General features: G+C 69.7%; 1 protein-coding gene across 2 annotated transcripts in view; it reads right to left on the minus strand.

Annotated features, from left to right (window-relative positions):
- The window catches only part of ARHGAP23 (Rho GTPase activating protein 23), a 28,104-nt gene extending 9,025 nt beyond the window's left edge, over positions 1 to 19,079 (minus strand). The window contains exons 1-7 of one of the 2 annotated variants that reach the window (XM_082778835.1): positions 18,920 to 19,079; positions 5,952 to 6,131; positions 4,329 to 4,353; positions 3,346 to 3,438; positions 2,915 to 2,993; positions 2,630 to 2,684; positions 116 to 1,532 (exon numbers count right to left, since the gene is read on the minus strand). In XM_082778835.1, coding sequence (XP_082634961.1) covers positions 116 to 1,532; positions 2,630 to 2,684; positions 2,915 to 2,993; positions 3,346 to 3,438; positions 4,329 to 4,353; positions 5,952 to 6,131; positions 18,920 to 18,964 — 1,894 coding nt within the window. In that variant the 5' untranslated portion in view covers positions 18,965 to 19,079. Of the gene's footprint in view, positions 1 to 115; positions 1,533 to 2,629; positions 2,685 to 2,914; positions 2,994 to 3,345; positions 3,439 to 4,328; positions 4,354 to 5,951; positions 6,132 to 9,905; positions 10,500 to 18,919 lie in introns of those variants that run through there. The other variant, XM_082778834.1, reaches the window with a different exon arrangement.
- Positions 19,080 to 26,879: the final 7,800 nt, after the last annotated feature.

The following is a 26,879-nucleotide window of genomic DNA, read 5'->3' on the forward strand; positions in this document are numbered from 1 at the left end:
CCTGGGGCCCCCACTTTGGGACTTATCCCCCCCACGGTGCCCTCCCTGCCATGGGGCACCCCCTGAACTGCCCAACCTGGAGCAGGGCCCGACACAGGCGAGCTGCCAAACTCACCGATGAAGGGGATGGAGGCCAAGGAGTCCTCGGGGGCCGCCAAGGGGGCCACGCGCCGGCCCGAGCGCTCGGCTGCCGGCCTCTCCCCCCTGCTGCCAGCTGCCGGCGGGTCGCAAATGTCCGTCTCCTTCACCCCATCGGGGAACACAAAGTTCATCTGCCGCAGGGGGGGCGGCATCTTGCGGCCCGTGGGTGGCTTCTGACGCAGGACCACCTCCTCCCTCCGCTCCTCGTGCTGCTCGGGCACCCGGCTGCTCTCCATCCGCTGCTCCTGGGGGGCTTCGGGGGCCAGCGGGGGGCCGGGGTGAGTGGAGCCAGCAGGCAGGGGGGCAACGGGGGTCGCCCTCTCCGGGAACGGGGCTGCGGTGGCGGCCGGCCGCTGCGTGATGCTGAAGGTGGGGAGGCCACCGAAGGCCGGGTCACGGAAGGAGCGGGCGTGCAGCAGCCCGGTGCGGCGCTGGAAGGAGGGGCTGTAGCTGCGGTAGCCGATGTACCCCGAATCGTCCACGCTCTGCAGGTTGGGCTGCGACGGGTGCTTCTGCACGGGGGCTGCCGGCTCCCGCGGGGCGGCGGCGGCGGCGGAGGAGGAGGAGGATGAGGAAGGAGGCGCGAAGGAGCTGTGCGTGCCGGGCGGCCCCGCGGCCGTGGCGCGGCAGAGCCTCTCGGGTGGCCAAGCGGAGCGGTCGAGGCGAGGGGAGAGCAGGGCGCCGGGCTCCAGCGCCTCCATGGAGCGCCCGCAGCGGCCCAGGCTGTGGTCGGAGCGGGCTCGGTGCGCCCAGCCCTCGCGGGCGGGCTGCAGCAGGGTGTCGTGCGAGGCGCTGTGGGGCCAGCCCCGGGGGGTCGCCGAGCCCCCCAAGCGGTCCTGGGACACGCTGCGGTAGCGGGGGGGCATGGCGTATCGGCGCTCCTCCGAGGTGCTGCGCCGCGGCTCCTGGCTGCAGAACCAGCGGGACAGAGCCTGCTGGCACTCCTGCCGGCCCGGCACCCGCGGGCCCCCGCCGCCCTCCTTGAAGCCGCAGTGAGTCCGGTGCTCCGCGGGGTGCTTGGGACCCCCGCCGTAGCAGGAGGGGGCGGCGGGCGGGACCCCGTACCGCTCGGGCAGAGACGATGCGCTGGAGCCGGGGCAGGCGCTTCGGGAGAAGGAGCCGGGGTGCCCGTGGGGCACGGCGGGGCGCTGCGGGGGGCCCCCGGGCTGCGGCTCCTCGGGGCGGTGCGCGGGGCTGCCGCCCCCCTCGCTGCGGGTGCCGGCGGGGCGGTGGGCGCGGGGGTCCGGAGGTTGGCCGGGGGGCGTCTCGGCGCCCCGTGCCTGGAAGGGGTAGGTCTTGCGTGGGTAGCAGAGGGGAGGGGGCTCGGGGATGCTCTGCGCCCCGCCGGAGTACGGCTCGTTGCCCTTCAGGTAGGCATCCTGCGAGTACGCCTGCGGGAGGATGGGGAGGGGATCAGGGAGGGGGGCACCGTGGCCACAAACCCCGCTCCCACCCTCGGGCAGGACCCCGCAGGGACGCTGTCTCCTCGTTACCATCGGCTCAGCTTGGGCAGGGCCTGGTTGCAGCCCCCCCACCCACCCAGGTCCTGCTCTCCCACGGGGACCCCCCCCCGGTGCCGAGCAGCGCCGCCGCCAGCCCCTTCCGCTCTCCCCACCGCCACGCAGCGCCCAGCCGCCCCCCCTTCCTGCTTCCCAAAATACCCCGGGACGCACGGGCTGGCCCGGCCCCGAGCCCTGGCTTTTCCCTTCTCACTTTTCACAGGCGCCTCCACGCCCCGGGAAACCTCAGAGCCTGGGGAAGGCGCAGAGGTGAGAGCCCCCCCCTTGCCGGGGCTGCAAGACCCCCCCCCATCCCTCTGGGGACCCTGACGCTGCTCGAGGCCACCAGTGAGGACACCAGCAGCCGGTCCCGGTGCTCACAGACCCCAGGAGAGGCGCCCACCGACCTCCCCCAGACCCCTGGGCTCCAGCCACCCTCTGGATAAGCCAGACCCTAAATCCCAGAGCACCCAGCCCTGTGGCTACGCCTGACGTTGCCCCCCAAAAAAAGCAGGGGGCACATTCCCCAGCCCTCCTGCCCCTGAGCCCCCCAGGACCACCATCTCTGCACCCACCCATCCTCACAGGGGCCCTGTCCCCAAGTGTCCCCCGGGCACCAGCGTGATCAGGGGCACTCGCCCCCCAAAAAAACCCCACAGGATGGGTCCAGGCAGGGAGAGCAGCCCCTCTCCTCCCTTCCTGGCTCCCCCCGCGGAGCTGCTCGGGGTTCTGCCGGGAGCCCCCCCCCCGGCCGCGCACCGCAGGAATGCCGGCACACCCCGGGAGGGCCACGCCGGGGAACCTGAGCCCTGGAAACCAAACCGGTCCCTGGCACCCGCCCGGCAAACAGCGAGGGCAGGAGGGATTTCACTGCCCCGCGCCGGGATCTGCACCCGGTTCAGCGCCGGTGCCACCGGGACCCTGAGCCGGGAAGGGGGGGGCGCACAGCCGGGGGCAAAGGGTTCAGCCAGGCGGGGGGGGGTGCTCACCAGCTGGAGGATGTCCTCGTCCTTGGGCATGATGGAGAGCTCCAGCACATCGTCACTGGGGAGAGAGGGGGCTTGGGGTCAGGAGGGGCACGGCCGTGGGACGCCTGCCCCTGGGGGTGAGACCGCGCGCGGCCGGGTCCCTGCGGTGCCTTCGCCTGCCCCAGCCGGGACAGGGACGGCGACAGGACCTGCTGTGACGTGTCCCCTCCACGTCACCTCCCGGGCTCTGCCCAGCCCCGTGCTGCTCCCAGCCCCGTGCCAGCCCCCCCCGGGAAGGGGCCTCACCTGTTCTGGATCAGGGCGATGACCTGCGAGTAGGTTTTCCCAATGATGCTCTCCCCGTTCACCTTAACCAGCCGGTCCCCTGCAGAGGGGGGGGGAGAGATTGTCACCACGAGCGTGCCAGAGTTGGGGATGCCTGGATGTCCCCTCACAGCAGGGACAGGACACATCTGGGGCTTTGGTCAGGGGCAGAACCTTGTCCTGAGTGACAAGGGGAGCCGCGGGGACCCCAGCGCTGCTCAGGGCATCCCCACCCAGGGATGACAACAGGGAGTAGCAAGAAAGGGGAAAAACGAGGAAATGCAAGAAAAGGACCAAAACGAGCCCCCAAAGCCCCGGCAGACGGGGCAGAGCTTTGTGCCCATCCCTCCAGCAGCTCTGAGCCTCCCTGGCTCTGTCCCCCCCCTGCTGCACCCGCGGCGTGCCCCGCTCACCGGTGCGCAGCCCGGCCTGGTGCGCCGGCCCGTCCTCCCGCACGTTCTTCACGAAGATGGTGTCCATGGGCTCCAGGCGGCTCCGGGGGGGACCTGCTCCCAGGGGACAGGGGGTCAGGGAGCCAGCGGTGGCACGGACAGGTCCAGCCCCCCACGAGGAGCGAGGCAGGCACCCCGCACACCCCACACACCACGCACACCCCCTGCCCCGCCAGGCTTTTGCACGCTCAGCCCCTCGCCGTCCCTCCTCTGCCTCACTGAGCCCACCATGCGCACTCCTGCCCTGAGAAACACAGGTCCTGTGTGGGGGAGACCCCTCTGGGGGGTCCTGAGCTCCCCTTGCCCCCAAAGCAGCCACAGCTCCTCCTTGGCACCACTGCGGCTGCGGTGACATCCCCCCCTTGTCGAGCATGTGGCTGGGGCTGGTGCTGGCAGGCAGGGGAAGGGCGGTGGGGACCCGGTGCCGATGCAGGATGCTGAATTCCCCGGGGACCCCCCGCAGCGAGGCCGGTGTCCCCCCGGTCCCCACGGGCACCCAGCGCTGGGTCTCAGCACCCCAGCCCGCCCGGCCCCGCGGTGCCTCGTCAGCCCGCCAGCGCCTCGATGCGTTCTGACGCCTTCACATTCTCTCCCATCACCGTCAGCCCCCAGGGGACAGAGGCCACGTCCCCGTCCCCAGACACCCGAGCTCAGCCCAGCCGTGCGCCAGGGGTGCGGGTGCTGACCCCCGCCCGGCTCCCCGGCTTTGGGACAGCCCCCGCGGCACAGCGAACCCCCCGAGGGGGCACCGCGCCCTCCCGCCTCTCCGCGTGTCCCCAAGCTGTCCCTGTGCTGCCCCACTGCCTGCCTCCATCTGGGGCTGTGCCACCAGCATCACGGCCACCGACCAGCGGGGACGGCTGACCACGACCCGGCCAAAGCCCCCGCCCCGACCCACAGGAGCCCTCTGACACCCACAGCCCCCGCGCGGTGCCGGCGCTTACCTGCTCGGTTCCCATTCTCCTCCTCCTGCCAAGAGAAGAGAAAAAAACTCATTTGGTGGCGGGGCCAGGACGGACACCACCAGGGGACCGGGAGGGGACAGGATGGGGCGGTGGGGTGGGATTCCCCCAGCCAGGACAACTTGGTGGCACCCCACAAAGCCCCTCGCGGACCCGCACGTCCGTCTGTCCCTCTGCCGCCCCAGGCTGTGTGGCCAGGGTAAAATTAACTCCTGACACCGGATCCCGCGGGGCCGTCAGCGCAACCCGGCAGCAGCAGGGAGCAGGACCTGGCCCTGGGGCACCAAGCTGCTGGGGAAGGGGCCGGTTTTGGGGCAGGGAGTGTGAATTTGCCGTGCCTGCATGGGCAGTGGGGCTCGCCCTTCTCTGGGTCCCCTGAACCTCTCCGGGGGGAGCGTGAGACGCCAAGCCCCCAGCTCCACAGTGGAGCCAGCTGCCCCCTGGGCCACTCAGCCCCACGAGCAGGTCCTGAGGATGGAGCCAGGTGCCTGGAAGGGGATTTCTCACCCTGCAAGTGCCTGATGCTGCCATCGCCAGAGCAAAGCGCTGGCTCGGCTCCAGGCAAGAGGCTTTGCCAGCAGCATCTCTCTGCAGGGCACTGGGGCACGGCCCCGGTGTGCCCAGGACGGGCAGGGCCCTCGGGGGCACTGGGAAGGGCCAAGTCTCCACCACAGCGTGAGGAGGGGACGCTCCTGGTGAGGAGGAGGGGGCTGGAGGCCCCTCACCCCATTGCCCAAAGGGAAGGAAAAGCCACGTCCAGCACACCCCCAGCACGTGGGACACCACCACAAAGCTGCCTGTGCGCCGAGCAGCTGCCACGGTGCCAACACCAAACCGTGGGGCTGCCGAGGGACCCTCGGGGGGACCCTGGAGGCACCGACTCGCCCCAGCGCCCAGCCCGGCCCCCAGGCAGCCCCGCTCCCCGGAAAGGCGCTGACGTGGCCGCGGCGGTGCTGGAGCGCCAGGAATGCGGAGCTGCCGCCCCCCTCCCTGCTGAGTCAGCGCCACCGAAACTCAGCCCCCAGACCTGGCCGCCCGCCGGCACCCATGGGTGCCGAGCCGGCCGCGCCCTGCGCTGCCAGCTCGGAAGTGCCGGGGTTTGGCTCAGACGGGTGCCGGGAGCGAGTCCCAAAGCTCCTTCCCCAAAAGCATCCGCCCCTGGCTGCTCCCCGCGGGTCCCTTCCCGGCCGTGCCATGGTGATGCCACACCGGGCAGCACCGTGCGCTCCAGCCTTGGGGTGGCTCAGCCCCAGCAAAAAGCCCCCTGAAGGCACAGGGTTGCCCAGTGCCCAGCCCCAAAAATCCAGGAGGGAGCGGGCAGGCTCTGACACAAGGCAGAGGAAGCTGGAGGGATTTGGGTTGGTTTGGTGGGGGTGGCCCCGAACGGAGGGGGCTCCCCAGCCAGACAGCCAGCGGGGTGACGTCCCCACCCCTGCCCTCGCAGCACGGGGGGACAAAAAGGGCTAAAATCCTGGGCAGCATCCCGCAGCCACGTCCCCAAGCATCCTAACACCAGCTGCCCCCCCCCGCTCCAGCCCCTCCGAGCCCCCAGGTCCCCCCTCTCCAGCAGACCCCATCCCAGGGTCCCCCCAGCCCCAGCCCTACCTTGGCCGGGGAGTGCACGGCCGACTCGGGGGGGTAGACGATGAAGTGGCGGAGGGTGAAGCCGAACCCCCCCTGCGTGCTCTTCCGCAGCACCACCGTCTTCGGGCCCCCCCAGGGGAAGGGTCCCTCCGGGGGCGCGTTGTCGTTCGGGGACGCCCCATCTCTGCGGCCCGGCGTCGGCTGTGGGGACAAGGAGGGGGTGTCACACGCAGCAGGGTGGGTTTGGGCAGCCAGCCCCCGCTCAGCACCACGGCCCCCGGCCATGGGGTCTGCTGGAAAGCCCCCCCCCAGGTCCCAGGAGACCCCTCCCGACTTCCAGCCCTGCAAACGACAGCTCCCAGAGCCCACCCCAAAGGCATCCCCAGAGCCTCCTTGGGAGGGAAGAAGGCACAAGGAAAGGGAAAAAAAAAGCAGGGGGGGGGGCCTGGAACGAGCTTAGCCTTGGGTCTGGATGGGACCCAGGACAGAGCAGACAGAGGGGAAGCTGCAGAAGGGGGGCAGCCGGGGGGGTGCACATCAGGGAGCCGGAGCTGCGGGGACAAAAGGTCCCCTTCCAATTACTGGGGACAACCAGGAGCGCCCCGGGGCAAGCCGGAAAGAGGCCCCCGGGGAGGCAGCGGGCAAAGGGCCACGGCCGAGGAAGGGCCAGGAGCTGGCAGGGGACGGGGACACATCCTGGAGCCAGCCCCAGCTCGGGGCCAGCGCCGCCTCCCTGCACCGGCACCAGCTCCCGGAGCAAGGCGGCGATGCACGGGGCCGGGGGGTGCCCTCCGGTGCCAGGGGGGGTGCTCTCCGTGGGGCTTTCGGCTATGAAGCTGTGTCCGGGGGCTCCTTGGTGGCAGAAAATATTCAAAAATTCCTCCATGCTGCCCCTGCACTGCCCTGCCCCATGCGAGCGCCTGCAACGCCAAGCCCCCAGCCTCAAATCAGGGACTGCAGGGACACGGAGCGTGGCCACACGTCCTTCCTCGAGTCCCCCCCCCCCTCGGGCACGTCCTGTCACCTCCGTGCCCAGCCAGGCGCACAGCAGGGGATATCTGACCAGGCTGTGCCTGCGAGATAACCCCCGGCCACCCCGCCGCGGGCTGGGGAAGGAGCTGCCACCGATGGCACCCGCACGCCAGGAGCAGCAGAAGGGACCAAGAGGGACCCCTCCCTGTCCCCAAGCCCCCATCGAGCTGGGATGTACATCGAACTGCCTGCTGGTGCTGGGGGGAGAGCTGGGGTCACGGGGGGGGGGGCGCCTGCATCCATGGGTGCCCGAGGTTGGGTGAGCCCAGGGGGGCGCGGGGCTGCTCGGACGGCAAAGCCTGGAGACCTCGCTGAGCTGAGGAGGGGTCTGCAGGCCCACGGCGAGGTCAGGGGGGGGCAGGAACCCCAGGGACATCACCGCACCTGGCTGAGCACCCCACATCTGCTGCCCACGTCTGCAGGGGGGGTTCCTCCAGCCCCCCAGCCCCTTGGGGCCGGATCCGTCCCCGCTGGCAGCCCGGCTCTCGCAGCAGTGCCCAGGCTCGAGCAGCCCCCGGGTTCTGCCCCAGGGGTGTTGAAATTCAGAGACATCTCCCCCCGGAGGGAGGGCAGCAGCGGCCGCTGGGGCGATGAATGAGGGAAGAGACAAAAACCAGGCGGGGAGGGGAAGGGAAGGGGGGGACGCACAAAGGGACGGGGCACAAAAAGCCTTTGTTTGCCTGCGCCTGTGCTGAGCCGGCCCTTTTGCTGCGATGGGCTCAGCAGGGCTCCCTGCACCCCCTGTGCCCTGTGTCCTGCCTGTGGCACCCCTCCAGGCTGGGGGGGTCCCAGGGGGTCCCATCCCTCCAGGGGCAGGGGCCCAGCACCGCAGCCCCCCAGCCAAGGGCTCCCGTGTGGCCTCTCCCCAGCACAGCCCCTCTCCTGGCCCCCACAGCCCCCCCCGGCAGCTCGGTTTGGGGGCAGCGACTTGCATGGAGAGCCACGGGGATGCTCGGGGGCTTCGCCCATAGTGGAGATGAGGGCAGCTTGGAGCACCTGCAGAACCCACGGGTACCCCCCAGGAGGTGCAGAGCTGTGATGCTGCAAACCCTGGCACCAGGGGGGCCAGAAAACCCCAGCACTGAAGTGGGGCACAGCAACACCCCCAGCCCTACGCACCCCCAGGACCCCAAGTCCTCCCTGCGCCCTGGGGACCCCAAACACAACCGGAACGGGCTCCCCAGGGACCCCAGGCCCCGCACCCCGCCACTCGGCGCCTGTCCCCATCTGCGCCCTCCATTGTGTCGGCCGCCGGCTCGCTGGATTATTTTTAAGCTGACAGCTGAATGTGCCCCGCTGATTTTAACCAGCCCCGACAAGCCTCCGGGAGGGCAGGAGCGGCGCAGACACCAGCGGCGGCACCGACCCGCGGGGACGGGGACGGGGACGGGGACGTGTCCCTGTGTCACGGGCATGTCGGAGCCGTGGCCGTGGCTCCAGCGTGCCCGGGACACGGGGACACGTCCCCAGGTCCGGGCTGCCCATTACCAAGCACTTAGCGCCAGCACCAGCTGCCCAGCAGACCCCCGGGACCCCCCCACGCCTCTCCCCCCTCCCCGACAGGCTGAGCCGCCCCATTAGCATCCAGCTCGCTGCCAGCCTCAGAGCACAGGGGGCAGACAGAGGGGTTTCTTCCCGCAGCTGTGGATGCTGAAGAGGGTCCCAGCCCCCCCCGTGAACCCACCACGGAAAGCGCCGAGGACCCCAGGCGAGAAGGGGCCGCAGCCGGCACCCAGAGGTGACCCCAGCCCGGTGCCCATCGCCCGGAGCCGGTCCCAGGAGCCCAAACCCCCCTTGCAGAGGGGCTGGAGGAGATCCCTGGGTTGCAAACAGCCTGCCCAGGCTGTCTCCAGCCCAAGGTCCCGACCTCGTGGCGGAGGAGGGACTGAGCAGGGACCCAGCACCCTGACCCTGCAGCCAAGGACAGGGGGACGCCGGGCAGGAGCACAGCGCGTTCCCTTCGCCCTGATCCCCCGTGGTCCCCCTTAGGACTTCCACTGCCCCACAGGCACCGTCAGGGGGGGCTTCCCCCTCTGTCCCCAGCTCCGCTTCGTCCCCCTGGCCTGTGCCAGCCTGGTGTGGGAAGTCACCCACTGCAAAGAGACCCCACAGAGACCCCACAGAGACCCCTGTGAGGACACGGGCACGGCAAACCATCCTGCACCATGCCCCAGCTCACCGTGCCCCAGCTCTCCTCGCCACCCGCCCCAGCTTGGAGCTTTCCAGGCTGTAAAGCCCCAGCCGTGTGCTCGGACATCCCTGCATGGGAAGGGGGGGTCTGTCCCCACGTCAGGCACCGCTTTAAACTTTGCACGAGCCGCCCCCGAGCCCCGCTGAGCCTCCCCTGCCCCACACCAGCACCCATACACGGCCCCAGCACCAAACCCCGGCACCGAACCCCAAAACCGAACCCCACAAAGCCTCCCCAGCGCTGCTGTCACAGCGCCGTGCTCATCCCAACAATCAGCCATGGAGCCGGGCACCGGGCACGCTGCCCACCCTGACGCGGTGCCGGCCGGCACCTCCCGGGGACAGGCGGCCCCCGGTGCCCCCCCCGCTCCCTCGCCCCCAGCACCGGCAGCGGGGCCTTGTGCCACGTCGTGGCCCCCACGGGTAGGTAGCCCCCGCTGGTGCTGAGCCCCTGCAGAACAAAGGAGAGCTCTCCCCACATCCCCCAGAGCCTCGGGGTGGGCAGGATGCGTCCCCCCCCCAGGTACAGCGAGCAGGACAGAAGGAGCAAAGTCCCCGCGCACAGCCCAGCCTCGGCTCAGAGCCCCCCAGTGGGGCACGAGCCCGGCCCCTCAGCCTTGACTCCCCGAGCCCCCAGCCCCAGGAGGAGCCAGGGCAGAGGGATCACAGCCCCAGGCCCCCCCCCCAAGCGCCCTGCAGCCCCCCATCTCGCTCCCCCCCAGCCAAGCAGCGACTCCCGCGCGCGGTCCTCACCCTGCGGCCCTTGGCGGTGCGAGGGGGCGCGCAACGGGGCCGGGGTCCCGGGGGCCAGCGGGGCTCGGGGGCGGCGGCGTGGCGGCGCAGGCTGCTCAGCCAGATGCAGCGGGGCTCGGGCGAGCTGCAGTCCACGCCGACGGCGCGCTCGCACCGCCAGCCCTTGCCGGCTCGCTCCACGCTCCACAGCGCCTTGCTCACCACCGCCACGGGGCTGGGGGCCGGCGGGGGACCCCGCAGAGCCCCCCGGGACCCCCGCTCCCCTCTTCCCGAGCTCTCCTCCACCATGCGGCCGCGGGATGGGCACGAGCTGCGGGCGGTGAGGTGCAGCAGAGCGGGCGCTCAGCCGCTGGAGCAGCCGGTGGCCGGCGATGCCACGGCTCTCGTCCTCGCCACCGGCCCCGGCGGGGGGCTGGCGGGGACCGGCCGTGCCGTGGCGGCTCTCATGGCTGCTGGCGGCTCTCCCTCGGCAGCAGCACGGCCCCCACCGTGCACAGCAGAGAACGGGGGGGGGACGGACGGGTGGGGGGAGGCGTGCGGCCGCCTGCCCCAGCCCCGCTGCAGGGCTCCGGCTCCAGCTGCTCGCGGCGCTCAGCGTTCCCAGCCCCACCACCCGCCTCCCCCCCTCCCCGGCCTGAAGTTTTGCTTCACACACACTTTCCCTTTTTCCTTTTTTCTTTTTTGTTTTTTTTTTTTTTTTTTGGTTTTGTTTTTCGTTTGGTTTTCTAACCGCCCCCTTCTTCCTCCATCACCCCGGGCAGCATCCGACCCTCCCCGCTTCCTCCTCTCCCTCCTCCCAGCCCCTTCCTTCCTTCCTCCGCCGCGGGGCACCAGGCGATGCCGGGACGGGGCTGACAGCGGCCGGCACGTCCCTGCGAGGGGCTCCGCAATGGGGAGCCCACGGAGAAGAAGCCAGGGCTCCACGGGGCGCAGAGGAGGAGGAGGAAGGATGGGGAGGAAGAGCGGGAGCACCCAGGGACAGGGACCTGGAGCTCAGCATCCCCTCGGGGGCCCCGGGCACATCTCGGGGGGGGGCAGTGGCTGCGGCCCCAGCTGGGACAGCCCCGCACGAGGGCTCCCGTGCCGCATTCCTGCCGCGCTGGAGGCCGGGGGGAGGCACGTGCGGCCGCGCCAGGGAAATGCCAGGCATTGCTGGGATTGCAGCCCCCAGCCATGGCCCCCTCCTCTCCTCAGCCCCCCCTGCACCACAACCACGGAGGGACCAACCTGCCGGGACCGAGCCCCCCACGTGCCATCAGCACCGTGGCGTTCGGCGCATCCCCAGCACCGACCCTGGCCAAGGCACCACAGCCTTGTCCCAAAACAGCCCCAGCACCTGCCCCGAGCCCCTCCAGGGGCTGCTCAATGGGTCCAGCAGCAGCCGTGTCCCCAGAGACCCCACCGCACGCCCCCAGCACACCCCCTGCCACCATCCTGGCGCCTCTGCGCCAGCACCCCGGGGACAGAACGGGACGTGGTGAGATGGGGACACGAACCTGTCACTGCCCTTCCTCCCCTGGCCCCTGGGCATCCCCAGGGACACCCCCACATCACCCGGCGTGTGTGCCAGGGGTGTCCCATGGGAGCCACCCTGGGGGGGCTGCCCCGGCCCCCGCCTGCAGCCCGGGGACAGGCAGCCTGCCCATCTGCCCGGCCTGCCCCGACAGGCAGAGCCGCCGAGCCGGCGGAGCGAGCCGGGGCTGAGGCAGCTGTCGGTGCCAAGCAGCAGCCGGGGGGGGAGGCGCTTTGCTTCCCTCCGCCTGCTGAAACCAGGCAAAAAGGGGAAAAATTGCAGCTTGGGGCTGGGGGCTGCGTGGGCCCTGGGCGTTGTGTGTGACCCCGTGCACTGGGGGCCCGGTGGGGAGCGCAGGCTGAGCCCCCACCCAGCAGCACTCCCTGGCACCCATGCACGGCCCAGTTTGGCCGCGCAGCCCCTGATGCTCAGCACCAACACAGAACGGGGGCATTCTGCAGCCCCGGGGTGCTCCCGGTGTCTGCACCTCAAACAGCAGCGAGGCCAAAGCGGGGGCCGCTCCCCCCCGTGCACATCGGCACCTGGAGCAGTGCCGGCTGCCCCGGGGACAGCACGGAGAGGGGGGGGCTGATCCTGCCACCTCTGCTCACGCCTTCCCTGGCAGCACCGAGCACGCAGGCGGGCGCTGAGCTGGGGGGGCCAGAGGGGGCCGCTCGCCCCGGGGCGTGCTGAGCGGAGGTCGGGGCCCCCCCAGTATTGTTCCCGCAGCCCAAACTGGGAAAGGTCAGGCGGCGTTCGCGGGGGCAGATTCCACCCCGAGGAATGCGAGCGCGCCTGGACGCCTTCCAAAATACTTGTGTTTTGCACAGGAGTGTCCTAAATAGACGGCCAAACGGGAGCAAGGGGGAACGCGGCGCGCTCCCGGCATGCACCGGCACGCCGCGGCAGGCAGCGGGCGAGCGCCCACGCGTGCGCACCCACGCTGCCAGCGGGCGGCAGGGCCCTCTGCCGGCACCGCTCCCTGCCTGCTGCTCCTCGCCACCCGGGACCCCGCAGCGCTGCCCCCAGCTCGCTCCCGCAGCCCCGGATCCGCCACAAAGCGCCCGGCACGGCTCCGGCAGGGCCGAGCGGGGAGCACGGGCGAGCTGCTGGGAAGCTGAGGCACGCAGAGCGCAGAGGAGCCCAGCTCGTGGCACAGCCGTGGCCCTGCTGGGGGTGGCACCGCAGCCCCACACTGACCCCCCCACCCCATCCCAGCTGCGGCCCTGGGTCCCTGCCAGCGGGAGCATCACCAGCCCTTGGCAGGCTGCGAGGATAACGTCACAGCGGGGCGAGAACAGAGGACAGAGGGACCAGGGGGACCGGGGGGACCAGGGGATGGCCAGCTGCCGGCCCTGCCACCACCACCATGCACAGGGGTCCCACTGAGCCCCCTCCTCCGGCACCAGCAGAGGTTTCCCCAGCCCGGAGCCAGCTCAGCGCAGGAGCACACGGGGCTGGGAGGGAGAGGGCAAACACTAATCCCTCCTGAACAGCGAGCCGAGATTAGGGTCAGAAAAATGAGGTTTTAATAGGATTTTCAGGGAGGAGAAAGCTGTGCTGAGGCACTAGCTGATTTTCAGCCCTTACATGGCAGTGTTTCCCTGCTCCCACCTGCAGCGGGGCCCAGGGAGGGGGACCCAGGTCCCAGCCGTGCACCTTCAGCCCAGGCCAGCCCCACGGTGCTGCCTTCCGGATTAACGCCCCGCAGGAGAAAGCATTTTAATTCTCTTTAACCCAAACGGGGGCTGAGGAGCTTTGCAGCTTAGCGGGGATTTGGGGGCGTGCTGGTTTGTTTGTACACAGCTGGAGCGTGGCCCCCCCTGCCTCTGGGATGCCACCAGGGTGACAGTGACAGCCCAGCGGGGACGCACCGGGATGGTCCCGGGCAGGCCAGGAGCCCCAGGGACGGGCAGGCTCACGCGTGGGTTTGCTCTGAGCACCCAAGCAGCCTCCCCTTCTCCTGCTGCCTTCACAAGCGCTCGGTTGGCGGCGGCACCCAAACACCCCCCGAGGGGCCGAGCATCGCCACGCCAAGACGCACCGAGCAGCGCTCACAGGGGGATCGGGGACAGCCACCAGGAGCCCCTCGAGCAGAGATTTGGGGCTCCCAGCCCTCGGCCCAGCTCACGCTGGGGATGGCACAGACGGGGCCGCGGGAGGTGCTGGGCTCAGGGCACCCAACCCTTGCCCGAGGCGCTCGGCACTGCCAAGGGCACGGCTCGAACCACGGCACCGCCTGGGGCACCAGCACAGCACCAAAAACAGGGCTGGGATCCACTGGGGGGGGCAGAGACCCAGCAGCACGGGCAGCTGCAGCCCCCCCAGGGCCAGATCCCCTCCCCAAAGCAGCCGGGCAGGGGTGATGCTGCCCAGGGGCTGCCAAGCGCCAAAGACAAACCCGATGGTGAAGCTGCTGGAGGAGCAGCGAGCGGGCTGCCTGCCGCTCCTCCCTCTCCAGCCTGGGTGTTAACGCGGGGAAGGAAATGGCCTGGTTCCTTCCCAACACAAACTTTTTATCTCGACAGCGTCTCCTTCGCAGCCCCGCCACCAGCCCGCGCCGGGTGCCGCCTGGCTCCCTTCCCTCCCGCCCAGCACCACCGTGCTCAGCTCCCTGCCGGCCCCCCGTGCCCCGCTGGGCTTTTTTGCCCCTTTTTGTCCCGAAGCTGAAGGGCTCCAGCTCGCCCAGCCGGGGCACTGGGGCTGTGGTGCAGCATTAACAGAAATTTGGGGAGGTGGCCATGGAGCCCTCTCCCTTTTCCACAACTCCCCAGCCCCGGGTGCCTGCTGCAGCTCTCCAGCAGGCGTTGGGGGAGCCCAGCCCTAGGGGGGTCCCCACCACAGCACCACCACGGCTGGGTCTCTGGGGGCAGGATCCCCCCGGGGCATCTGCATGAAGCCTGAGGCTCGCGGCACCACGGCACGAGCGCAGGGCAGGACACGGGGCTCAGCCCGGCCAGGCTCACACGCGCCGAGCTCCACGAGGGCTCCAGGCACCACCTCCAGCCCCGGCACGGGCAGGCCCCCAAGGCCAGGGGATGCTCAGGGGCTCGGCTCGGCTTCAATTCATGGTGCTGGAGGGGAAAGCGGCTGCGAGGAGGGGGGCGAGGGCTCGGGCCCAAGAGGAAGGAAGGGGGGAAGAGGGCTCGCTGGTGGGGCTGCCTCCGTGCCCAGCTCCTCCTCCTCATTCTCTGCCCTGTCCTAAAAACGGCGTTATCGGCAGCAAGCCCTAGAAAAGTAACAGGATTCCGTTTCCTGTTTTTCCCATGGAAACCCTCAAATAGAAGCTGGCCTCATTATTGTAATTTTTCGGGTCTTTTTTTCAGCAGGGCTAACAATGAGCCATTTCCTCCGGCGGCTCCGAGAGGCACCTTGCGCTCCGCTCCCGTTTGTCCATGGCACCACGGCGGAAAATCCTACCCAGCGAGGTCAGGGGCAGCTGCCGGCGACTTCCAGCCCCTGCCCCACACGGGGACGGGGGCCCGGGGAGGGGACGGCCACGTCCCTACAGCCCTCGCACCCACACGGGACCCCGCAGCACCCCGTGGTGCTTGGGTGCTGCACGGGGACCAGGCCCAACATTGAGGCCGGGGAGGGAGCACGGGGCCGGGCAGCACCCGGGCTGCTCCAGGGGCTGCTGGAAGCAAGAAAATGAGGGAGATGCCCAGGGAAAGCGCAGCTCCTGCTGCACCTCGTGCCAGCTGCTGAAGCCAGGCAGCGACTGGAGCCTCCCTACAGCCACAGGGAGGACAAGAGACGGCACGGAGGACACGGCTTTGGGGACACAGCTCGGGACGGCCATGGCACCGGGTGCTGATGGCGTTTTCTGGAGGTTCAGAGCCCGCAGAGCACAACCTCCATCCCACCTCCCCTCCTGCACCTCTCCTCCTGCCCATGAAGCTGGCCCCACAGCTGCCACCCACCCCTTCTGGGGACATCAGTGCCCCACTGGGACCACACCAGTCACCGCCAGCCCCAGCGGGGACCACGCTTCACCCCGAAAGCGCTGGCACCGCAGCCACTGCCCGGCTTCCCCCCCCCCGCCCGCCCCGGCCTCGCACAGGAGAAAAATAGCCCACTATGTGCCACAATAGCACGATTGTCCCCAGAGCCACCAGGCCCCTTCCCACCCGCCCCCGGGAGCTGCCCCACGCGCTCAGCCCCATCAAGGGCCCCTCTGTTGCCGCCGGGGCAATGGGCACGGCCGCCGCGAGCACCCCACACCTGCGCCCCGGGGTGCCCTGCACCGGCTCTGCGGCACTGCCCCAGGGGTGTCTCCCACGGTGGTTATTTTAAGGCAGAGCTTCCCCTCCCTCGCCGCGGGCCGGTGGCAGGGCAGGGAGGAGCTGCCAAGCCCAGGGCCACCCGGCTGGCTGGGAACCAGCAGCAGCACCGGGAGCCACCTCGGCCCCTTCCCCGGGGACCCCAGTGCCATGGGGCTGCTCCAGTAGGATCAGTGCAGGACCTTGGCGCAGCTCCCTGCCCCGCTCCCTCCTGCCACACTGGGTGCTCAGGCACCAGCTGGGTCCCAGCACAGCGTGACAGCAGGATCGCTCGCTGCGGTCACCGGCGTTTCATTTTGGCCACTTTCGGATGACTCACGAGCCGCGTTTCCACCCCTTTCCCTGGAGAGAGCCTGGCCACCAGAGTTGCTCTCCAGCTCCCAGCTCAGATTTTCCCCTTGCTCAGCCCTTCCAGCCGTGCTGAGCCATCGCTCCCCGAGGCGCCCGCCCGTGCAGGATGCGCAGGAGTGGGGAGGGCGCAGCTGCCCCGTGTGGGGATGGGGAACAGCACCAAACCCTCATCCATCTGCAGCACCAGGAAGCCAAACTGTGATGGGAACGGGATCCTCAGGGATGGCACGGCACCAAAAAGCCCTGCTGTACCTGGGGCTGAGCCCAAAGGCAGCGGTGGGCAGCATCCCCTGTGCCCCCCCAGTGCTCCTGGCTCCCTCCGAGGCGCAGCACGGCACCGCGGCTCTTGCGACACAAACCCGCCGCCGCGCCTCGGCGGAGGTGTGCTGGCTGCCGTGCTGCCCGGAAAGGCAATTAGGGAGACTTAATGAAATCCTGGGGATAACGAGCCGTGGAAAAGGAGTCAGCGCTTTGGGTGCCGTGAGCCAGCGAGGAGGCGGCTGGGCCGGGGCCAGCGGCACCGCGGCAGGTTTGAAGCAGCCACCAGGGTTTGCAACCCGGGGCAGCCGGAGCCAGCCTGGCCCCTGGACACCCCGGACAGGTTTTGGGCTCGGCACAGCACGGCGCAGCTCGCGTAGCCGGCCCTGCTGCTCGCAGCCTGCAGGCAGCCAGGTCGATATTTTCCAACTTGAGTGCTTAAAATAGGTCATCTATCTCCATTCCTTTTTAAATCAGGTCTTGCTGCCTGCTGAAGACAAACTTGGTTTATTAATGGGACAGCACCGACGTGAAACCTCATCTTTTTTTTCCTTTAATGCAAATAAAAAAGCATCCCAAAGGCCTGGCGTGTCCCATGACGATCCCCTCGCCACATCCTCCTCCAGCTTGCCCACCAGCAGCTCCGTGTGAGCCACGGGAGTGAGGCCCCAGCCCCAGCTCCTGCTCCAGGCACTCCTGGGGAGCCGCTCGCCCCCTGCCCTGCCCGCCACGCTCCGGCGAGCTGCTCCGCGCCCTCCCACACCTCCGGCAGCAGCCGCAGCCCTGGGCTGTGCCCGCACCCCGGCCGGGAACCCACGCCCAAAGCAAGGCGCACGAGCCGAACCCCAACTTGTCACCAGATCTCCCCAAAACAGAGACCACGGGCGCAGAGGTGTCCCCCAGCCCTGCCTGCTGCTAAGAAGATCCTTCAGCACTTCCCTCGCATTTGACGCCGCAAACAATGTGGATGGCACTGTAGGACTTTTGGGGAGGTTTTAGGACACTAAAAGTCACCCAGGCGTCACCCTGCTGCCCAAGAGATGGGTGCCAGAGCTCACGGCGCGTGATGCGTGCTCAAGGTTAAACACTATGGCCGCAGTGAGCCCAGGAGCCCTCAGCACAAACAGGGACCCACGGTGCCAAAATCCCCGCTGCGCCAAGCGGCCCCCAGCAGCTCGCCACGCCGCACGCCCCGACCCTGCGCCGGTGCCAGGTTTCACACTTGCAAGCCAGGATTGCAGCAGGAGGCCCAAACACAAGCTTTTCCTGTCTTTCAAGTTCAGGGTTCAGAAAGAGAAAAAAAAAAAAAAAAAAAGCATTAAGAAATGAGCAGCTCCTGTAAATAGGGAGCAGCCCCATGGGGCCCAGTGCTGAAGGGTTCAGCCCCAGCAGCGAGCAGGGGGCTGTGCACAGCCTCTGCCCCTCGTTGGGATGGCAAAGTGCCATCTGCACAGAGCCAGGTCCCACGTCCCCGTCCTCCCGGCCATGCCAAGGGAGGCAGCAGCAGTTAAATTGCTCGCCCCGTGTCACCAAGCTCCCCAAGTCACCCAGCAAGTGGGTGGCAGAACCAAGCAGAGCGCAAAGCCCCCATGCTCCTGGTCCTGCACCTCAGAAGGGCACATTTCACCCCAAAACACAGCAGAAGACAAGGCCAGATTTCAAGAAATCCCCTCAAAAATCTCAGCCCCGGCGCACAGCAGCTGGGAGTAAGCACGGAGGAATCCGAGGGGAAACCATGATTAATGCTCGGCGCTGCGACGAGCAGCACTCCTCATATCTGAACCATTTCGCACACCAATTAATCCTTTGAGGCCGGTTATTAGCCCCACTGCGGGGCCGGGGAAGCCGAGTTCAAATAAGCAGGAACTGAGGAACACAGGCCGAATTCAGCTCTGGGGCGAGGACGTGCAACCTCTGCTCGGAGCAGCAGGCGTTGTGCCAGTCTGCCACCGTGGCCTACATACCAGCCCGGGCGCTACCCCGGCACGCGCCCACCACCGTCCCCGGCCCCAAATCCCCACGGTGGGGTCCCCAGCCTTGCCCCCAGCCCCACGGTGGGGTCCCCGTCCCCGCCCGGGCTGCGGCACAAAGCCCGGCACGTCCCTTCCCCGGCCATCCACTGCAAAAGGGGCCTGGTCCTGTGCCCCCGCTGCCAGCGGTGCCCAGGGCGGTGCGGGACGTGCTGCAGACCCCGGGACCCCGGTGCCAGGGGCAGGAGACGGGGCTCTGCCAGCAGCCGGGATGCCGGTGCCAGCGCCACGCCAGCGGCATCGCCCCGAGAGCCAGGGGCAGGGGCAGGGGCAGGGGCAGGATGGGGCCCGGCTGCAGCGGCGTTTGGGGACCGATCCCCCCCCGGCCGCCGGCTCCCGAGGGGGAATCGCGCGGGGCCGCCCCCGGTTCGCCTCCAGCCCCGCCGGACCCCTCCGGGCACCGGGGGCGAGCCCCGCAGCCCAGCCCCGCTCCCTGCCCCGCTCCCGGTCCCGGTCCCGCTCCCGTCCCCGAGGCGCCCCGGGCATCTCCAGCAGCCGGCCCCGACCCCGGCCCCGCTCCCGGTGCCCCCCCCCGGTCCCTCCCGGTCCCTCCCGGTGCCCCCGCCCCGAGCCGCTCACCGCGGGCGGCGGGATCCCGACCAGGCAGAAGGCGATGCCATTCATCGGGGCGCGGCTCGGCCCGGCACGGCTCGGCCCGGCTCGGCCCAGCGAGTCCCGGTCGGGCTCGGTCCGGCCCCGCACCGCGCGGTCCCGCTCGGCTCGGCTCGGGCTGCGCCGGCCCCGGCCCCGGCCCCGGCCCCGGCCCCGGCTCCGCCTCCTCCGGGCGCCAGCGGCAGCGGGCGGGGCGCGGCACGGCTCGGAACGGCTCGGAACGGCACGGGAGGAAGCACCGGCACCGGGACGGGAACAGATGGGGACCCGCGGGGGGCTGCGGTGGGCAGGGGTCAGCCCGGGAGAGGGACCGGGGACAGCCGGGACCGGGACACGGGGACCAGGACATGGGGACCGGGGACACCCGGGACAGAGGGACCAGGGACAGCCAGGACACGGGGACCGGGAACACCTGGGACAGAGGGACCGGGACACGGGGACCGGGACACGGGGACCAGGGACACCCGGGACAGAGGGACCAGGGACAGCCTTGACAGAGGGACAAGGGACAGCCAGGACACGGGGACCAGGAACACCCAGGATAGAGGGACCGGGGACACCCGGGACACGGGGACCGGGACCCAGAGCAGGACGGTGCAGTGGGAGCGGGCAGGGGGCGGCAGGACAGCAGGACAGGGACAGCCGGACGGCAGCAGCAGGGAGAGGCCAAGGCCAGGCGATGCAGAGGGACAGACGGACAGGAAATGCCAGGACAGAGGGACAGGACTGCCAGGGGCTGGCATGGGTCGGCACAGGGACGGAAACACCGGGCTGGGGCTGACGGAGGGCCAACGGCTGACACGGGTCGTGGGGAGAGGAAACGGCCAGGACGGAAGCAGCAGGACAGATGGACACGGCCTTGCCCAGCGGACAGACGGACAGGGGACAGCCGGGCAGGGCCTGGCTCAGTTCCGACCGCTCGGAGCACAGCAAAGCATCCCAAAATCATCCCGAAACAGCCACCGGGCACATCCATCCCACACCTCAGCCTCGGGGTGCCCACGGCTCCACCGAGGCTTTGAGCCCACCAAGGGCTTGGCCAAGGCACGCAGGAGGGACCCGGGTCTGGCCCTGCCACCTCCCCAAAGCTGCCTCCCCCCCAGGGGCATCGAACGGCCTTTGAATAACCTCGTGGGGGAAATCTCAGTTACCCTCCCCGCAGAGGAGGGAAGCCAAACAGCTTTGCCAGCTCCTGCACCCTCGCCCTGGGGTGCCGCAGGGCGACGGCGGAGGGGAAACGGAGCCACACGTGACGGGAAAGCGGGAGGAGGCGCAGGAAGCCGGGGAGGAATGACGGCCACAGCCCGCGGGGACGCACGGACGCCGGGTGGGGAGGACGGGCAGAGCCACGGGGCTGGGGCTGGGCTCCAGCTGGGGGCAGCGGGGCTGAGCCCAGGGGCCTGGCACGGAGGTTTTGGTCTCCCGGTCTTACCAGCAGCAGCAGCACCCCGAGGTGGGGCCCCTCAGCTGCTGGTGGGTGCCACCGTCCCCAGCCCAGCGGGGACATCGCTCGGTGCCAGCCCCAAGCACTCCTCAGACCCCCCCCCTGAGCTGCTTTCCCTGCCCACCCCCCCGGAGGTGCCAACCTGCACGCGCCTGGCGTGAGCAGAGCCGCTGAGCGCGAGTTTTCCATGACACAACGAAGCGAGTCTGCATCAACAAGGATTTCCTCCGGGCACTCAGCGAAACCTCAGCACCACCAGGAAAAATAAATGACCCAGGCGTCATTTTCCACCCCAGAAGCCCCCGGATGCGGAGGAGCTGCTGCTCTCACCCCCAGGAACCCGGGGCTGGGGGGGGCACGGGGCCGGATCCTGCTGCCGGGCACATCCTGCCCACCCCCAGTTGCCCCCCCATGAGAGCAGCGCCAGCTTCTTTGGGCAGCCACCAGCTGTGTCCCCCTGTGGGGACAGGGCCCAGGAGCTGCCCCCAGCCGAGGGGAGGGGGCAAGGGGCAGGGTTTGGCTCCGGGCTGAAGTTTTTGGGACGCGGCCGGCAGCAGCTGGCAGTGCCGAGGCCACACGGGGCCCCTGCCATAGGGCCAGATGTTCCAGCCCTTGGCACCGGCTCATCGGGCCTAGAGCCAGCCCTCGGGATGCAGCCACAGCGCCACTAGGTGCCAATGGGTATTTGGGGAGCTGGGGGGACTCCTCCAGGGGTCCAGTCCCAGCACCCAGGGACACAGACAGCGTTTGAGGGGTGCATGCCAGCTCCAAAAGCACAGCAGTGACCCCAGGAGCATGGCCTGTGTCCGGCTGTGGTGTGGGCAGGGGGTCCTGGGTGAGCCGTGATGCAGCGGGACCCCCACTGCCGGGCCTGCAGCACGGAGAGCCCCCAGGAGCCAGGAGGGGACAGCGCCTCGGGACCCATCTCACAGCCAGGGGGGACGGTCGGATGCCGGGCAGGGCTCTCCAGCCCCGCGGCCTCTCCCCAGGGACCTTCCAGGAAACCTCTCCTCCGGGCTGTGCTGGCACCGGGCACCGACCCGACTCCGTCTGCGGCCCTTCCCAGCAGCTGGCCCGTGGGACGGAGGGGGCAGCTCCTGGCCGTGCCCACCCACCCGCTGCCTGCCCCCACTTTCCATCCTGGGGGTCCTGCCCCTGGGAAACAAGGCCAAATCCTGCCCATGGACACCCCCCCGGTGACCCCCACAGGCAAGAGCCCAGCGCAGGGGATGTGCTGCCAGCAGGACTCGGACGCAGACCCCAGGCACCCCACGGACCCTTGCCAGGGCAGGGGGTGTGACCCCCCCCAACACCACCCTCCTTCTCCATGCAGGGCTCAGAGACAGGGGAGGGCCCCCAGGGAGACGCAGCCGCCCCCAGTGAGGGGTGGCCCCATTCTGGGGCGCGCAGCCTGGGGGGCTCAGAGGTTCCCCAAACACCAGCCCTGCTCCTGGCATTTCCAGGTGGGTTGCAGGGGAGCAACACCGCGCCCCCACCCAGCTGATGCCCCCCCCGCCAGCCCTCTTTGTCTCCCCCAGCACCATGACCCCATCTGCAGGGAGGAGGCGGCACACACCGCCCCCGAGGGCACCCCCAAGCCTGGAGCTGTCAGCGCTGCCCACCCCGCACCCCATTTGACCACGATACGCCCCAAAAATCCCCGTTCTGGCCCCAGCCACCAAGGCAGATGCCCTCCTCCCTCGCTGTTGCCGCCTGCCCGGTTCATCAGGGCGGATCCGCCCGTGCCCCTAATCCCCCCCCGGCCCCCACCCGCATCCCAGATCCCAGCAGCTGGAGAATCGGGCTCCAAAACCCGGCGAGAGAGCGACCCCCCCCACCCCCCCGCCGGCACAGGCTGCCGCTCCCTGCGGAGCCGCTTACGCGCCGCAGACAAAGGGAACGAGAGGGGAATCACAGCTGGGCGATATTTTTTTAACCTAATCCCACGAATTAAAACGAAGAAAAGCAACCGCAGGGCACGGGCGCGCTGCTGGTGTGGCTGGGGCAGGGCACGGCGCTGGCAAATCCCTCGGCCCCCAGCTCTCCCCAGGCCCACAGCAGCGGGGCTGGGGACGGGGACACGTCCCAGGGGGGGCAGCGCAGGCTGGGCGCTGGGTGCCTCCGTGGGGCTGGGTCCCACACGGACCCCGCTGGCCCCACACAGGCACCTCCCGGCCGGGAGCTCCTCTCCCCCCGCGGCAGCCGCTGCTGCACGAAGCCATCTTGAGCCGGCAGCGGCGCAGCGAAAGGGTTACGGCCCCCACGGCTCCGTCCCCACCGCCCACCTCCAGGTCGGGGACAAACAAGAGGCAGGCGGCTGCGAGCGATGGATGGAGGCGCGTGGAAGCCCGGCGGCGAGGCAGAGCAAGGCGGGGCGGTGCAGGATGGCATCCACATCCCCAACGCCAGGGAGGGGCCGAAATCCTGCAGGGAGCCGGGGTACCCCGGAGAGCCCCGGGCCCCGGCACTGCCCCAAGCTCGTGGCAGCCGGTGGGAGAGGGGATGGACGGAGCTGCCCCGCCGGCCGCTGCCCTCCCTGCCTGGGTGCCGGCAGGCACGTGCCGAGCTGCTGCCGATCGCAGCCTAAAATTACCACGGTGCCGCTGCCAATCAGGGCGGCGAGGGAGGCGTGCGGGCTGCTGCTCGGCAGCTCCTCTGCATTGCAGCTGGAGGTGCGCGAGGGGGGATTCTCCAGGGGGAGAGCGCACCCCGGGGTGGGGGTGCAGGGCTCACAGCCCCCGGAGGATGCGGCCCCTTCGGGGGGCTCAGGGCATCGCGTGCAGGGCGCACGTTGGCGTTGGCTGATCCGGTGGGGCGGATGCGAGCGAGGTCCTGGGGTCCGGCCGGGCTGGCGAAGGCAGCAGCAGGCGCTCGCCCACGCCACGCACGTGCCCGCGCCCTTCCCCGCCTCTCCTGCCCGTGGACCTGCCCCAGGCCGGGGGGGGGTCACAAGCACGCGGCCCCCAACGTGCAACAAAAGCTGGCCGGGCACTGAGGGTGCCTCGTGCTGGACCACTTGGTGTGGCCCCAGGGCCTCCTGCTCTGGGGGGGGGGCACAGCAGCGTTGTTGGATCTGGGCTGAGCCAGGAGGATGGTGCTGGGGGCAAAAACGGGAGGCAGAGCCTGAGGGGCTGCAGGGAAGGAGCGGGAGACCCTCACCATGGTGTGCAACAGCTGGGCCGGGAGATGCTCAGTGGAGAATAACCCCTCTGGGGGGGGCCGGGATGGGAAAAACCCGGAGCCCCCACGGGGACACCGCGAGCACCCACAGCCCAGGGTGGGCACTGGGGAAGGATGCAGCATCCCAGCACGATGGCCAGAACGGCTTCCAGAGGCGTTGGCTGGTAAATAACGGGGCTGGCAGACACAGGAACACCAACAGATGCAGCCCCATCAGAGCCCCCCGTGCTTTTTCTGTACCCCACAGCCCCAGGCAGGAGCCCCCTCCCCAAATCCTGCTGCTCACATCCTCCTGTTGTGCTACCGGGAAACACCCAGGCACACCTGGGGCCACGAAGGAGACCTGGGGCAGGGCAGGGACCGTCCCCTGGCCACCCGCATCAGGTGAGGAGCCAGAAACCACCCCAGGGGCAAGCACCCGGCCAGGGCGAGCACCCATGGGTGCCCGGGGAGCTCACACCCGAGCGTTCCCATGCCACAGCCGGGCAGCGGGGCAGGGGTGGGACAAGGGGATGGAGGTGCCGGGGGGGGCAAGGGTCTCAGTCTGGGGGCTGCCGATGGGGTGGGGGGGCTGCTCTGGGCAGAGCAGGCAGGGAGGCGGGCGGGGGTCGCGGGGGGGGGGGCCGCAGGCTGGGGGTCTCAGGCAGCGATGCCGGGCAGCAGGTGGGGACCCGGGGAAGGAGAGGGGGGGCTGCGGAGGAAAAAAGCCTCGTACCGGGACCCCCCCCCCAGGACCGGCACCGCGCCCATGGGTGCGGCCCCCCCCGGCCCCCCCTCCGGCTCCTACCTGCTCCATGGGGGCCGCTCAGGGCACGGCCGCGGCGGGCGGGCCGGGGGCCATGGGCTGCTCCCGGAGCCGCTCCCGGTGCCGGTGCCGCTCCCGGTGCGCCCCGGTGCGGCCCCGCCGCCGCCGCCGCCTCTCGCCGCCGCCGCCCACGCCCGGCGCCGCCCGGCGCATCCCGGGAGCGGCGTCAGCTCAGAGCGGCGGCGGGAGGGGGCCGCGCCCGGCCCCACCCGGGGCCCCGCCGCCGCCCGACCCCCCCCCCGCATCCCTTCCCCCCCCCCCAGCCCCCGCCGTGCGCTCATCCTCGCCTCCATCACGCCGCCCGCATCCTCCCTGCCCCTCCCCATCACGCCCCCCCCCCCCCCCCAGCCCTCCATCCATCCCTCCAGCCGCCCCCCACCCAATTCACCCCCCCCAAACCCCTCCATCCCACCCCCCCCGACCCCTCCATCTCCCCCCAGCTCCCTCAGGACGCCCATGGGTGCCCGTGGGGGGGATGCTCGGGGTGGGGTGGGGGGGATGCTGGGAGCTCTGCCCCCCCCCGGCCCGGCTGCGCCCCCGCGGGCGGGGGGTTCGCGGCCCCGGGGCAGCCCCGGAGCCCCGCCAGGGCCCCCCCGCCCCCAGCCCAGCCCCCCCGGCCTCAGTTTCCCTCCCGGGTCCCCCCTGCCCTCCGGGAGGCGGCCCCGGGGGGTGCTCAGCCGGGCTCGGGCCCCCCCTCCGGCCCCCCCCCAGACCTCCCCCGGGCCCCCCAGGACCCCCGGCCCCGCCGAGCCCGGGGGGGGGCGTGCAGAAGAACGCGGCTTTGTGCGGGGGCCGCCGGCGGCTGCCAAGGAGCCATGTTGGGGCGCTGCCAGCCGGGGGCCGCCGCACAAAGGCGCCTTGTGGGGGCCCCGCCGCGACCCCCCCCGGCCCGGGGCTTCCCCGTCTGCAGCCCTGGAGGGCGACCCCAGGCCCCCCCCCCCCCGCATCTCACCCCACTGCAACCCTCCCGGCTCGGGCAGAGCGGGGTGGGGGGGTCCCCGCTGCCAGCCCCCCCCCCCGCCACCCGTTGTCCCCATTAGACTCCCCCCCCCCGGGATTTCCCCCTCCCCCAGCAGCCCCAGCCTCGGGGGGGCTCCCCCCACCCCCCCCAGCCCCATTCTGTCTCTCCGAGCCTTTGATCGGCAGCGCGGGGGCGTTCAAAGCACCCCGACACCAGGCTGGGGGGGTTGGGCACGGGGTCCCCATCCTGCAGGTGGCCCCCCCCCAACCCCCAGACAGCCCCAATTCCCCCCCCCGTACCCCCAAGTCGGGCTCGAGGCACCACACAGCACCGAACAATTTCCAATCGTTTTATTTCAAGCCCCCGCTCTCTCCCTTCCCGCCCCCCCCAAACCAAAAAAAACAAAAAACCAGGGGTCAAAACGACGCTAAAAAGGAGTTACAAACACCGAGGGCAGCGCTCCCCCCACTGCCCGCTTACAAAACCTGGGAGCTTCACCCCAGCTTCCCCACGGGATGCCCAACATGCCTATGAACACAATATTTACAGACAGCCCCCAGTACAGCCAGGCTTCCCCCCCCCACCCCCAAAAATAACCAAACGCACCCAAAGTGCATTCGGCGTGTTATATCAAAAAACATTTCTTCTTCTGAAAGATTGGCCTGCAAGTCTGTTCTTTTTTTTTTTTTTTTTTTAACCATTTAGTAACTTTTTTTTTTTTAATATAGTTTATGAAAATAAATTATACAGCAACTATTTTAATAAATTAAGCACACACACACACACAAAATAAAATAAAAATCAAAGAAAATTAAGCAAAGCTGCATTTCTACTGGAGGCGGTGCCCGGTCGGAGCCCCCCGGCCCTGCTGCTCGCTGCCCTCTGCTCCTGCCCCTGGCTCCGTTTCCACCTGGGAGCCCCCCCCCAGCTTCCACCAGGGATTTATTTCCCAGGTAAAGGCTGGGGGTGGGCACCCGGCCCCCCAAGGGGCAGGCTCAGCCTTGGGCTCTGTGTAAATCCACGCAGGTGTGGGATGGTAACTGCACAGAATGAGGCCGAAGGCTGCAAAGGTGCCTCCTTGGGGGGCCTCCTGCCCCAAAGGGCTCCCCCCAAAAGGCTCCTGGCTGAGGCTGCGGCCCCGAGCATCACCGAGCCTCCTGGGGGGGGGGCACGGCCTCACACTGCCCCCAGCTCACTGCCTCCCTGCACGTGCTCACACAGGAAACACTTCCATGAGAAAATCTCTGGGGTTTAAATTGGGATGGATATGTAAATATGTAAGGTGCCGCGTACCCCAGGGGGGCAGGAGGAGGTTTCTGGGCACTCGGCCCCCTTCTGCTCCCACCCCAGCAGCACGGGGGGCACGAGGCTGCCCAGACAAACCACACTGACCTCTTCCCCTTCCTTTGGCCGCGAAAGGAGATCGATGCTGAGCTGAGAACTGCCAGGCAAGCAGCGCCCTGGCACGAGGACAAGCACAGCAGCACAGCGGGGCAGCCCCGGTCGGTGCCTTTCAGGACCGGGGCAGCACCCAGCA

The sequence above is a fragment of the Aythya marila genome, assembly GCF_965140915.1.
Source record: "Aythya marila genome assembly, chromosome: 25".
In the NCBI taxonomy this organism is placed as follows: Eukaryota; Metazoa; Chordata; class Aves; order Anseriformes; family Anatidae; genus Aythya; species Aythya marila.